The following is a 12,337-nucleotide window of genomic DNA, read 5'->3' as shown; positions in this document are numbered from 1 at the left end:
TCAGAATAAAGTTGACAAAGAACCAACAGTTGTGTTTAAATAGTTCCAGTGTGTATATTTTAATGCTTTATAGATCATCAGCAGGCTTAAGGCATTGCTCTGTCTTCTAACATGTACATCACACAGTCCACAGTTAGTAATAAATACAGGACAGGTCAATAGGAAGCAAATATTCGTCCTAAACAACAGGACTTATGTCTCACATTATCCAACAGGAAGACAGTAGAGGGGCACATTCACAACACACACACACACACACACACACAGGTTCATTATAGAAAAAACTTTTGCTTGGCACAATGGAATTACTTGCATCACATTGCAATCAACCAATTTGACTTGAGGAAGACAAACATTCAGAAAATCTTTTGCAGAATACCGTTAAAGTCGAACCAAGAGACATTTAGATACTCTGGTTTAGTCTATAAAGGCAATTACAATAACACCTTAAAAGTTTACGTTGTACATATCTGGCAATATCCGCTCATACCACAGGATACTGGCACAGATAGGCACATAGGTCCATGTTTAAAAGGTAAGAGGCCAGTGAGGCTTTCTGGTCAATGAAATGGTTTTAGTTAGAGTCCTTATATAAAATATTGTTTTTATAAATAACACTGGCTAGTTCCCTGATCCAATGCTTGCTTATTTTCTGTATCAATTGTAAATTTTTTCTTTATACAAGCTTGTGGGAGAATCAAGTGTTTGTTTATTTTACTCCTGATAATGCCATTTCCAAATAAAATATTACTCAAGCATGAGGAAAAATCAAGGCATCTATATGTTTTTCAAGCTATGATTTTTTTTATACATTGTACATCCTGTCACTTCGGTCCCATCAGCTCTGTACAAAATGGAAGGGCTTAAGATGTCCACCAGCGACCACATGCGCGCATTGACGGCATATCCAATCAGTGCATGTTGCACAGCTGACTGTAGACGTGCTCTAAGATCTGAGAGTAGGCCTGGTCTTTGGGAGCGTGGCAACTCAGAGAGCCCTGAGGAAGAGGACAGGAAGGGTTTTATAAAGGTTAGGCCTTGGTGGGTCACCTGCCAGAGGGTGTATGTATGAAGAGCAGAAAACCTCTTTTCTGATTCAAGGTCATCACTAAATCTCCCTACCTTGATCTTGTCCATCATGGTCGTTTCAGGGCACCAATACTGGCTAAACTGGACGACATCGGGGGCTGTCCTGTAGAAGTCTACCAGCAGCATCTGTGGATGAAATTTTACAATGATTTACTGTACAGTATTCATAAAAATGCATCACACTCATACTGATTGCTGATGCGGTGTCTGTACCATCTCATTGAGAACATCGCTGGTGAGGAAGTTGTCCTGTACGTAGGTGACCTCGACAGCCACTGGTATACCGTAGTCATTGGACCGTTGCTGAAGCAAGACAGATGATGGGAAAGGTTTAGCAGGACTGTTTACATAAAAGGTATCAGAAACAACTAAACTAAGTAACAAAGCTTTGGAATTACTAGGGGAAAAATTTGGTTAAATTCTAATAGTTATGTCTGTGAATGTAGTCACCTCAGGCGGTGGTACGACCCAGAATGGAGTTATCGTGGACGCCACACCTTGATTGCCGTGATAATATGGTCCTGAAAGAGGCATAGATGATATCATTGTAGACATTGTAGTATATGTTTTGTAATTACCATATATTGTAGATTGATCCTCTATATCTCCTACTATGTATCAGTATAGTCCCACACGGCAGCCACTTACCACAGATGATACCCAAACAGGGCTGGAAGCCGTTGTTTGAACCCTGCAGCCTGAGCTGATGGTCCATCTGTGAGTCGATGTCCTGCAGCGATGGCAGAGCCGGACCTCGCGGGTGACTGTGGTACCAGCCCACTAACGACAGCCCGCGCATGAACAGGTTCTGACAGATCTGGAGCACAGTAGATGATGATTAGAATAGCCTGACTTTGAGTAAACTTTAGTAAAAGTGACTCATTGTGTGCTAAATGTGCATATTATTTGATGGTGTTTACATTGAGGTCTTTAACCCAGGCAGATGTTTAACACTTTAGTAGAACTGGAACTTCATTTAAATAAAAACTTTTAAGCTTTTTAAATTGCTCGGGTTTAAAGCTTTAGTGCGCAACCTGAACAGGTCTCTCTTGTAAATGAGACCCTGGGTCTCAATGAGATTTTACCTGTATAAATAAAGGTTAATAAAAAAAATAATAAATAAAAAAAACTTCTGTTGCATGAGGAATTCTGATTAATAACAACAACACTGTCGGAGCATCACCAGTTTGTTAACACTGCTATACTGTAAACTACAGTGAGAGTTTTGAGGAGCAACTTTGTGTTAACTCGTTTGGCGATGGCTTGAATGTAACCGACATATAAAAAAGTTACACTCTCTACACACACAATTCTGAGATTATTTACAGAAATTAACTAGAATTTAAACCTAAAAATATCTGAGGTTAACCCCCTAAACAGCACAACCTATGGGCACAGCAGGGTTTTGGCTTCTGAAAGAGCTGTGCATGTTGATAAGTGTCGGATGCTGAACTGAACTGTCCTTGGGATCAGAAAGAACTTTTAGAAATGGTTGTCATACACCTTCATGTTTTCTAAAGGCATGCACACTGCGAGTGAGGACTACTGGCTGGCGTGTTACCTCCTCCTCAACAGCAGATGCAGCTTCTCTGTCTGCCAGCCTGGTCCGACAGGGGAAAGCTCTTAAGACTGTCAGCACTGAAATACAATCACCACAAAGAGAAAGATTCTGGGGTTAAAGAGCAAAGCTTTTATTTATTTAATTTTTCTTTTTTTATCCCTGTAATGTCAGACTCACGTTGTGTATTGGTATCCCATCGCCCTCCGAGGTATCCCACCACCTCGCTCGTGGTCAAGTGACAGTGGAAGTCCTGATGAGGGGAAAAAGAAAAGCAGATGACTTGGCCTGTTCGCTTTTCATCAGCATCCATTTCCATCCATCCTGTTTTAGATATAGTTTTTACTTACCATTAGCAGCAGTACGTTACTGGACACGGCGACATTGAAAGGCTGGAATCTGTTGATGGCTGAGAAGGCCGACAGCTCCACTAGTGTGTGCGGATCTCTGAGGACACAAATGAGTGTCTGTAAGGCTCTAAATCACTCCGTGCAAGTAGAATACACTTGGTCCCATCAAACTACATTGATCTTTCTAGAAATAAGTCAGTACCTGGCAGCGTCCCTGGTGCCCAGGTTGCAATATCTTACAGGGATTCTCTCTCTGTCAGACCTCCGTGACACCATCAAGTCTGTGCCGGTTAAGAAGGACATTTACTTGAAGTCGATAGCACACAACATTGAACTGATGTGTATTTTCAGTTAGAAGTGGAGAGGATTGTACCGTTTAGTCCAGGTTTGTTGTTCTTGTTCTTGTCTTCCGCCTGCATAGCTGTCTTCCCTTCCTCCTCGTCTTCATCGTCGTCCTCCTCACTCACCAGGCTCTGGAATCACAGTAAATGGCACAGGATAACGTACAGTACATGCAGTGATACAGACACTTTACAGTACGTAGAAATCTCCCTCTCACCAAGTACCATTTTGCTTGTAACTTTGAATAGTTCTTAAATTGTCCATTCATTAAACAAATAACCTTTAAAATGAAGCATTCTTATATGGAAATCTGCCCTCGGCTCATGTCGACACTGAGGCCGGGGCCTGTGACGAGGAGACTTTATTTTTAGATTACCAAAGTACTGTTCTTTTGCCTCACACATTTCATCAGCCTTCTTTCACAATCGGCACAAATTGTGTTTCTCGTCTACAACTTCCTTCATCTCTTATTCCTCCCTAAGAAAAATCTGAAACAAGTACTGTAATTATAATTTTTTAAACCTAATAGTAGGCTGTTCAAAAGTACCTTCTGTTTTTTTTAAACGTTTTTGGGTCATGCTGTTTAGCCTCAACACACATTAATCCTGATTGACTGGCCAGTTGTTCTCCTCTCACCATGTCCGCACTGGGCTGGTACTTGTGCAGCCATGTGGTTTTATACTGCACCAGCTTCTGTCCACGGTAGCGCACCGATGCCCAGCCACAGCCAGACTTCTTGGCCGGGTTGACCAGACGTTTGCAGTGCGTTGCCCAGGCACTCGGGGAGTTGAAGATCTGGCCCGTCTCCACCCATCGGATTTTCCCGTCATTCAACAGGTCTCCCACAAAGTTCTTGCCCTAAGGGAATGGAGTAGAGACAAACAAGATAAGTGTGTGGGTTTTCTCCTTTGAAGCAATAGTGTGCAATTTTTTCATATAAATGAATGTTGGTGACATTCAAGCTAATGCCAAACGAGTTGACTTAAAGCTGTTTAAGCCTATCAGCTCCATCTCTGTATTTCTCAGTGTGGCAGTGTTTAAAAACTGGTGTCGCCCGCCGACACTGGCGCAGGAGCTCAAGAAGTTTCAAGATGTTTCAGTTGCTGATTCTACTGCTGAGAAAAAACCTGGATGTACGGCAGAAAGAATAAAATCCTTGAGCGATCACCGAAGGTAGATGCGCCGACAGTGTTGTTGTAATTACTCAGAATTCCTCACGGGAGCGACAGAAGTTATGCACTATAGCTTTAAAAACATTGCTTAGTTGATTTCATTACCAGAATTATCATAGCTGAGTTGAATGATTGTACCTCCGAGAACTAAATAAAGGTTGATTGATTGATTGATTGATTGATTGATTGATTGATTGATTGATTGATTGATTAATTGATTGATTGATTGATTGATTAACAAGTGCGTCATCTGGTACCACACTTACTGTACATAACCTGCATAATGAATAACATTGTCTTATTGTACCCAGCCGTGGTGTGTTATTATTACCAGGTAGTGGATGGCTAGCACGCCGTCCCCCGGCTCCACCAGGCCGTCCTTGAGCAGCACTCTCAGGGTGATGCCTCTCCGGGTCAGCAGGGAGCCCCGACCTGAGCTGGACCGCAGCTCTGCCTCCTCCCCTCCACTCAGCTCCTCCTCATCCTCCTCTCCTCCATCCTCCACCACCTGTGGAGAGCTGGGTGGCTCTGAGCCTGAAGGGCAAACATACACACACACACACACACACACACACACACACACACACACACACACACACACATTGTGGTTCCAAATGTGCTCAGGAGTGATAATTGGGTGTAATGTTGACAATGAAAACAAAACCATAAGCTTGTCAGCAGTCTCTTGTGAATACTCATAAGCTAGTACTCTCATAGGCTAGAATTAGCCAAAGCACCTGGCTGCCTGTTAACATCTGTAGCCTATCAGTTAGGCTACATCAGGAACAAAGCCAATTCAAATGTCTAGTATTGTAACTATGTAATTACTTTTTAATGAAAGCTCCCATAATAATGGAAGCCAGCATCATTTCAAATTGCAGCTTGCTAAAATGATGATAGCAGTCATAAATAGCATGGTGAAAGCAACCTCAGGGGGGTCAAAATGGCCAAAAGATAATCTAAATTGGCATTTCATTAATTACAGCTAAGCTAAGCGTCTGGCCTTTGTTTCCACCTCCCATTAGGACACGGCTCTCTCTGCAAGCACAGGCCTGTTCGCCCCCTCTGTTCATTTCTTCCACATTTACAATTAAAGCCCTCAATTTAATTTTTCTCACCCATATCTCGCAAAAAATATCCAGGTCCAAGTCGGCCGAAACCTGCTCCTTTTCGGGGCACTTGACGCTGCGTGGGGTCGAGCTCCGGGCAGATTTCACAGACACTTAGCCACACTAGCTCCGGCTATTATTCAAAAACATAAAATGAAGGCGTCTGAGGCTCTGCAGTGTAGTTTCCTTGTTGTGTTGCTTTAATGTCAGTTCCCCTCCCCTTTCTTTCTCCCTCTCTCCCCGTCCTTGTCACTCTCCCTGTGTTCTTCTGAGCGGGTTTGTCTGACGTGCCGTGCCGGTCTGGCTGCCATTACTCACATATCCGTTAGACTAAACACTAATTTATACGATTCAATAGAAAAGCGAAGTGGCTTTAGTGTTAGTAAAAATGTAAACAATGTAGCGACAAATCTTCGTTTCCTCCGGAAAGATGAAGTGTCGCCCCGTGCGCGTGAGCCAACCGCTTTGGGATTTGGGCTATCTATGGATTTGGGTAGATTAAAAGTGCATCCTGTTCGGAGATGATGGCGTTTTGTATATTTATGAGAAACTCTACGCAGTAGTTGAGTTGTGATAATATTAAGACCCCGTCCCATACTTTGCTATGTTTGACTGTTTTTTTCTTCACTACGCCGAGATGTTCCTTCTTTATCACCGAGGGGAGGCTCATTTAGCGCGAGGCAGCCTGTGGAGGGCAGCAAACCTCCAGCAGTGAGTCTTAAAATGGGTTCAGTTCCTTTCACCCATAATCAGGAACCCCTATATTGCTGTAGTGGAGAGTAAGTAGCCTATGTACTTCTACTAGGCCTATTGAGTACCTATTTCTAATTAAGGCTACATTTCAGAGGAATTGCAGTTAGCCTACACTATTTGTTTGACCTATAATGGCTACTTAATTTTCACAACTTGATGTATTGGCTACATTGATTCTATTACATATGATCCATATTTAGAGTTAACAATCAAACAATGTCTGGATACATTTGAACCAACCTGAGGCAAAACAACAACTACAAAAAACTCTTGTAGGGCTCATTTGACCTTGACTGAAGAACAACACTTTTACACTTGTATTTAACAATATTATTAACAGTTGCATCCTGTTGCACTAATATTTGTTCCTTTGATATGTGTCAGTTCAGTCAGGAGAAATGTACATGAATCAGAGGTGTAAAGAATAAACAAATTGATTTATTGACATATGCTGAAAAAGATAACATTTAAAAAGAGACCTGGAAATGATTAGACCTCATCATAATGTCATGTGAAAGGGCGTAGTGACTGCATCAGTATCAGTATCACTATCAAGATTACTTATAGAACCACTCTTCAACATTTTCCAAAGTCTTTCAGCCAATAAAACATTTTTATTAAAAGTAGTGGTCAACCTACCTGGTATCATGATATAATATATTCACTTTAAGCGTGAATGAGACATAATTGAGAATAAACAAACATGTTAAGACGTATCTCATAACCTGTAATTTATTACATAATCACATTGTTTATTTTAGAAGGCAAAAGGAATACAACTGTAATTTTCCTACATTTCGAAAAAGTAACGTTTGCAATTCATGTACAATCTTTTTTTAACTCATGTATGCAGGCTTCTAATGAGTATACATCTAACTAATAAAATATAATAATGATATGATAAACATCAACCAAGTTACAACGGGCTTTGTTCTGCCGACATCGCATAAGAAAGAAAATAGAAATGAAACCAGTGGAGTCATCACAAACGCAATTATCAGGCCTGAACAACTGAGCCACACATCCCTTATGACGTGTAAAGCTGTATCCAGGCTCACATCCAGGGCAAGTGTGGTAATGTTTACTTCACTTGTATAACAGTTGATGAGCTGTCCGTAAATCATCCATTTCCACATCCTCTTTGCTGAAGTTCAGAGGCAACAGAAACTTATCTGTTGAGTAAGGGTAATTTAAAGGGGGTGGTGAAGCCATGGGTTGTTTAGAGTTTAGTTGACACAATTTTACCTTCAGATTACAGGAATCAAAGGGCATTATTGCATGCAGTGGACCTGGCTCATTTGATCTTCACGTAGATATTATTAATAGGCTACACAATACAGCCTATCAGCTGTTATACAATACAAGTGATTCGTGAAGTAATATTGAAGCAGTATTTCCATATCCTCTATGTTCAGAGGAAACGGACACTAATCTGTTGCGTAAGGGCGTACCACCACTTGGTAGGAGAACTGGTTTGAGTGGCATGAATAGACTTGTTCTGCGCTGCTTGGGACAAATACAAGATTCTCACCATCAACACCACTAAATTCATCAACATGGACCACATACCTCCCCTCACACATCACAATAAGCTTATTGCTGTAACGAATATGTCCCCCTATCTCACTGGGTAAATCATTGTTCCTTGCCTCAATCTTCAAACTCACAGCTGGCAGAGAAGGGCAGATGAATCCTTCACTTGAGCAATCTTCATAACTGACATATACCCTAGTTTTCCAGCGCATGTTGTTGAGAGTAAAATAGGCACTGTTATGAACAGGGGTTTGGAAATCAGATGCCAGACTAAGGCCCTGGGGATCTGTGTAAGTTTTGACAGTTTGGAGGTCAAAGGTAAAGCTCCATGGCCTGCCATTGTAAATCCTGGATGTGTAGACAGTGTCTTCCTTTGTAAAGTCATTAAGCATTGTCGTTAAGGGCACAGCATTAAACTGGAACCCCTGTAATTTGCTTGCAAGGTACTGTGAGCCATTAAGTGTGTATAAGTCCTCAGCTGGTATCATTGGGAAACGGATGAGCTTCAGAAGTATCTCAGGAACAGTTGTGTTAGCTTGGGCTGCCGCCCATCTCTCCAGTGCATTCAGGATGACAGTTTCATTATGTACTACAAGGTCTGAGCGAGACAGAAGAGCTTTGACCAAACTAAAAGGAAGATTTGTCCACTCAGGGGAATGGGTTAGCGCCTCACAGTTCCAAGCCAGGTAGCGTAGATAAACTTCCTGTAGTGCCTCATCACCTGCCAAAAGTGCATATTCATAGAAAACATTCTGACTCAGGAAAGTTGGATCCTCTGGAAGAAAATGTCTGAAAATATTTGCAGTTTCATTCTGAATATCTGTCAGACCCCAATCGGTTGCCATCTCGAGAAAGCAATGTGCAGCATAGGAGTGTGTCAGACGAATCTTTCTTGTGTAGAAGTATCTAAAATAGAAACATTTTCATTAGACACACTGTAAACAATTGCTGTAAATTTACAGCAGGATTTCAACAGCATTTACCTGTTATTTATAAAAACAGCATTTAACTGTTAAAATAAAAGGCAGTCTGTTAAATTACAGTCCTTTGCTGTTATTTTACGGAACGGTAATGTTTTTCAAAAATACTGAACTTTCCTGTTAATTTACCATCAAACTTGGAAGGGACAACTTGACATGAGCTGCCTGCACATGTGAAGCTTATACAGTTTTCTTCATTAATCCTCATTCATCCACATCTTAACTAATAAGTGTTGTTTACTGTATATCCTCTGGTTAAGTTTACTTAAAGTTGAGTTATATCTACTTGGAAATGGAAATTGCAGTTAACGTAATTAAACCAAGTTAGTCTTACTTAACTGAAGAGTTGTGTTTACTCAGTAGAATTAAGGAAACGGATTGCCTTAGATAAATCAAGTAAGCACAACAAAGTGTATTGTAGAGACGCCCCCTTTCCCACAATGACTTGCACTGGACTAAACGTTTGTTATGTTGCTATTTACACCCTCAGTAAAGGGGATGTTTCATTCCATTACCTCACTATGCATTTTGTTTAAATAAAACATTTCTGTGTGAACTAACTGTTATTTTTGGTTATAACAAACGGTTTGTGGAAATCTTAAACAAGATCCCTAGTTCAACTCAGGAGACAATTTACAATAGAAATGAACCATTCCATTGAACTTAATATTTTGTAAAAAGTGTCTTGAAGTAACACACAGAAGCTGCTCTCTGTGTTTAGCATTTGAACAAATAGGGGACATAGTAAATTTACATATGGAATGAAACAGATCTGCCCAATGAAATATAACATCCCCTTCGCTCACGGTGCAAACAACATAACAAACATTTAGTCCAGGTTCATCCCTTTTTTCATTAACAGTATAATCCTGTCAATTTTAGTGACAGTCAAATAATGTTAATTTAACAGTAAGAAAATGGCAACACTGCTGCCAGTTGATTACTGTTTTTACTGGAAAAAACAGGTTCATACAGTTTTCTTCATTAACAGCATAATCCTGTCAATTTTATTGACAGTCATATAATTTAACAGTAAGAAAATGGCAACCCTGCTGCCAGTTGATTAATGTTTTTTACAGGGAAATTTCTTACAGTGCAGGTTCAGTTAGCTCAGTTCATACATCAGGCATAAAGTGACTAAAAAACACAAGGACAAATGGGTGGCAGTTTGAAGTCACAAGTTCGCTCCTACCTGACAAAATTGTTGGCGTGTTGCCTGCAGTCATCAGTGACAACAATGCTGAAGTTGCTGAATTCTGACTTGGGCATTTTGAGGTTGGGGTTGAGAGAAAGGATGACCCTGTGAGCGCAGATTGTCTCGGTGGCGTTGTTGTCCACCACCACCGAAATGTTCAAGTCACAGTCACGTCCACTGTCAAACAGCTTCTCTAGCTGATGAGAGAGACTTGCGTTGTGGCTCAAATTATATTCGTTGGCTATGCATCTAACACCAGCATCTTCACTGTGACCACAATTATTGATCCCCCACCCAGGAAATTTACAGTCGACCAGGTTAATCTCTGTCCCTTCACAGTGTAAGTCATCCATCCAGATGTTACCGTCCCCTGAGGTAAAATAAATCACAGGATAAACAAAGATTATAATGAATCAGACTCTAAATGTAATTTGGCCAAATAGGTTTTCAAATAAAACACTGCGTTGCGTTTCAGAGGGTCACAGTCAAATTGAGCTTTACCGTTGCCAAATGTAGATGATCCTAGAGCTTCTGTTGCACCAGGAAACTGGAGCTGGCGACACACTACATGAGCGTGATTTATGCCCCAGCTATCATCGCAAACAGTCCCCCAAGCTCCGTCATGGAAGATCTCCACACGACCCTCAGAGGAATGTCGACCACCAGCCAGTCTAATATGACCTTCTTTCTGACCTACGTATAAATGTAGCATAATAACCATCCTTGTCTAACGATTTCTGCCAAAAAAGAAAAATAATGCTGAATTTATACAAGTCAGTATTATATCATGCCATGAGCTATGGTTTTGCGTTTATATTTAAAGTAGAATTCTGACCATTCTCATAAAACAATGTATGGTTAATCCTTTAAATAGTGTTAATGCCTGGTTAATTAATGTTACAAATCAAAATACTTATTTTATTGAAAATTGATAGACTAAAGTTAGTCTACAGCTAAAGCTATTTTAAACTTTATTTGATTAATGAAAGATGCAAGCTCTGACCAGTTGCTAAGTGTTTTGCTTGTTTTCTGATGAGTTTCACTTCCCTTTCCATTGCTTTAGCTAATGCTATTTTGATAGGCTTTTATAGCTGAGATAACGTTATGTGTTCTTATATAATTGTTAAATGCTTTGTTATTTGTATTAATATAGCCTACCTATTTTATTTATTTTTATTTCAGACAAGATACACAACCTAAATACAAAAATCGTCTGTAAATCATCTACACGTCACTGCAAATGGACAATAAATATGTTTATTGGAAGATATCTCTCTGGAGCCTGATTATTTTACCGTAGTCAAGTCCATAGCTGCCTCAACCAGCAACATACAAGAGTCCCCATACTCTTGAACATTAACATTTTGCCAGTTAGGAATTGATTTGTGTGTGTTACTTCTACCTTCATTACCATGAAGAACATTTGGTCAATAATATGTCAGAAAAAGTTTATAATAATTTTTTCATTGTGGAGGAAGGCATTGAAGAGAAGAATGCTGGAAAGTTTCTGCAGCAAAATAAGCCTTTTTGTGTTTAGACATTACAACATAGAGGATAAGAACAGTTTACTCACCAGAAGACAAATTGACACTCAGGAACAGAATGCACAATGGTAAGAAAGTACTCTCCATAATTTTGATAGCACTAGGGAGAAGAATGAAAAAAAGCACAAAGTTTTCGTATCCAAAAACTTTCTCTCATTTAATTTTCAATACCTTTGTATATTGACTATTCACTACTTTCAGATATTATGTACATTGATAAAAAATTGTTCTTTATTTCTTGCGAAGTTTTTCTAATAATGTGCAAAGCTATTAGTAGCATGTGCCTTTTTTAAGTGGTTAAAAATGAAATGAAGGAATTGACTTACCAGAACTCAGAATGAAGTGAATTGAAGAACGGTATCTAATTGAATGAATACATTTGAGAAATCTGTGCTCATTTTATACATAGTGTGCAGTTTTTTTTTCCTGGAATCAACACACCCACTGAGGGGGGGTTTCTGATGCAACCTTTGATTCCAAACAAATGTCCGACAAGGTCAAATGTAAAAATAAATAAAAAATAAAGTGTTTCGCAATGAAGTATCCCTAACACTTCATCCTATAAATAATGTAAATGTTGAATTGATGTTACAAACCAAGAGACTTATTTTATTGAAATTGATAGCTTAAAGTTAGTTTACAGCTTACTTTATGCCTTTAGTATTTTATTGATTCATGACAAATGCTCTGACCAGTTCTGACCAGTTGCTAA

General features: G+C 39.8%; 2 protein-coding genes across 2 annotated transcripts; both read right to left on the bottom strand.

Moving 5' to 3' along the window:
- Window positions 1–43: 43 nt before the first annotated feature.
- mpnd (MPN domain containing) lies at window positions 44–5,753 on the bottom strand. The gene is made up of 13 exons (XM_080032931.1): window positions 5,630–5,753; window positions 4,843–5,045; window positions 3,976–4,197; window positions 3,371–3,470; window positions 3,200–3,278; window positions 2,998–3,094; window positions 2,828–2,900; window positions 2,651–2,727; window positions 1,738–1,906; window positions 1,540–1,610; window positions 1,303–1,392; window positions 1,123–1,215; window positions 44–998 (listed from the first exon to the last, which is right to left on the bottom strand). The coding sequence occupies exons 1-13, from the start codon at window positions 5,631–5,633 to the stop codon at window positions 912–914; spliced, it is 1,365 nt and encodes a 454-aa protein (XP_079889057.1). The 5' UTR covers window positions 5,634–5,753; the 3' UTR covers window positions 44–911.
- A 2,047-nt stretch (window positions 5,754–7,800) lies between these two features.
- Window positions 7,801–10,802, bottom strand: LOC307254436 (galectin-3-binding protein B-like; the record flags this gene model as incomplete). The annotated part of the gene is made up of 3 exons (XM_080032828.1): window positions 7,801–8,812; window positions 10,079–10,451; window positions 10,583–10,802. The coding sequence occupies 3 exons, from the start codon at window positions 10,800–10,802 to the stop codon at window positions 7,801–7,803; spliced, it is 1,605 nt and encodes a 534-aa protein (XP_079888954.1).
- Between the last annotated feature and the right edge of the window lie 1,535 nt (window positions 10,803–12,337).

This window comes from Ammodytes marinus, assembly GCF_949987685.1.
Source record: "Ammodytes marinus genome assembly, chromosome: 8".
Lineage (NCBI taxonomy): Eukaryota > Metazoa > Chordata > Actinopteri > Uranoscopiformes > Ammodytidae > Ammodytes > Ammodytes marinus.
This window is presented reverse-complemented; position numbering and strand designations above follow the sequence as displayed.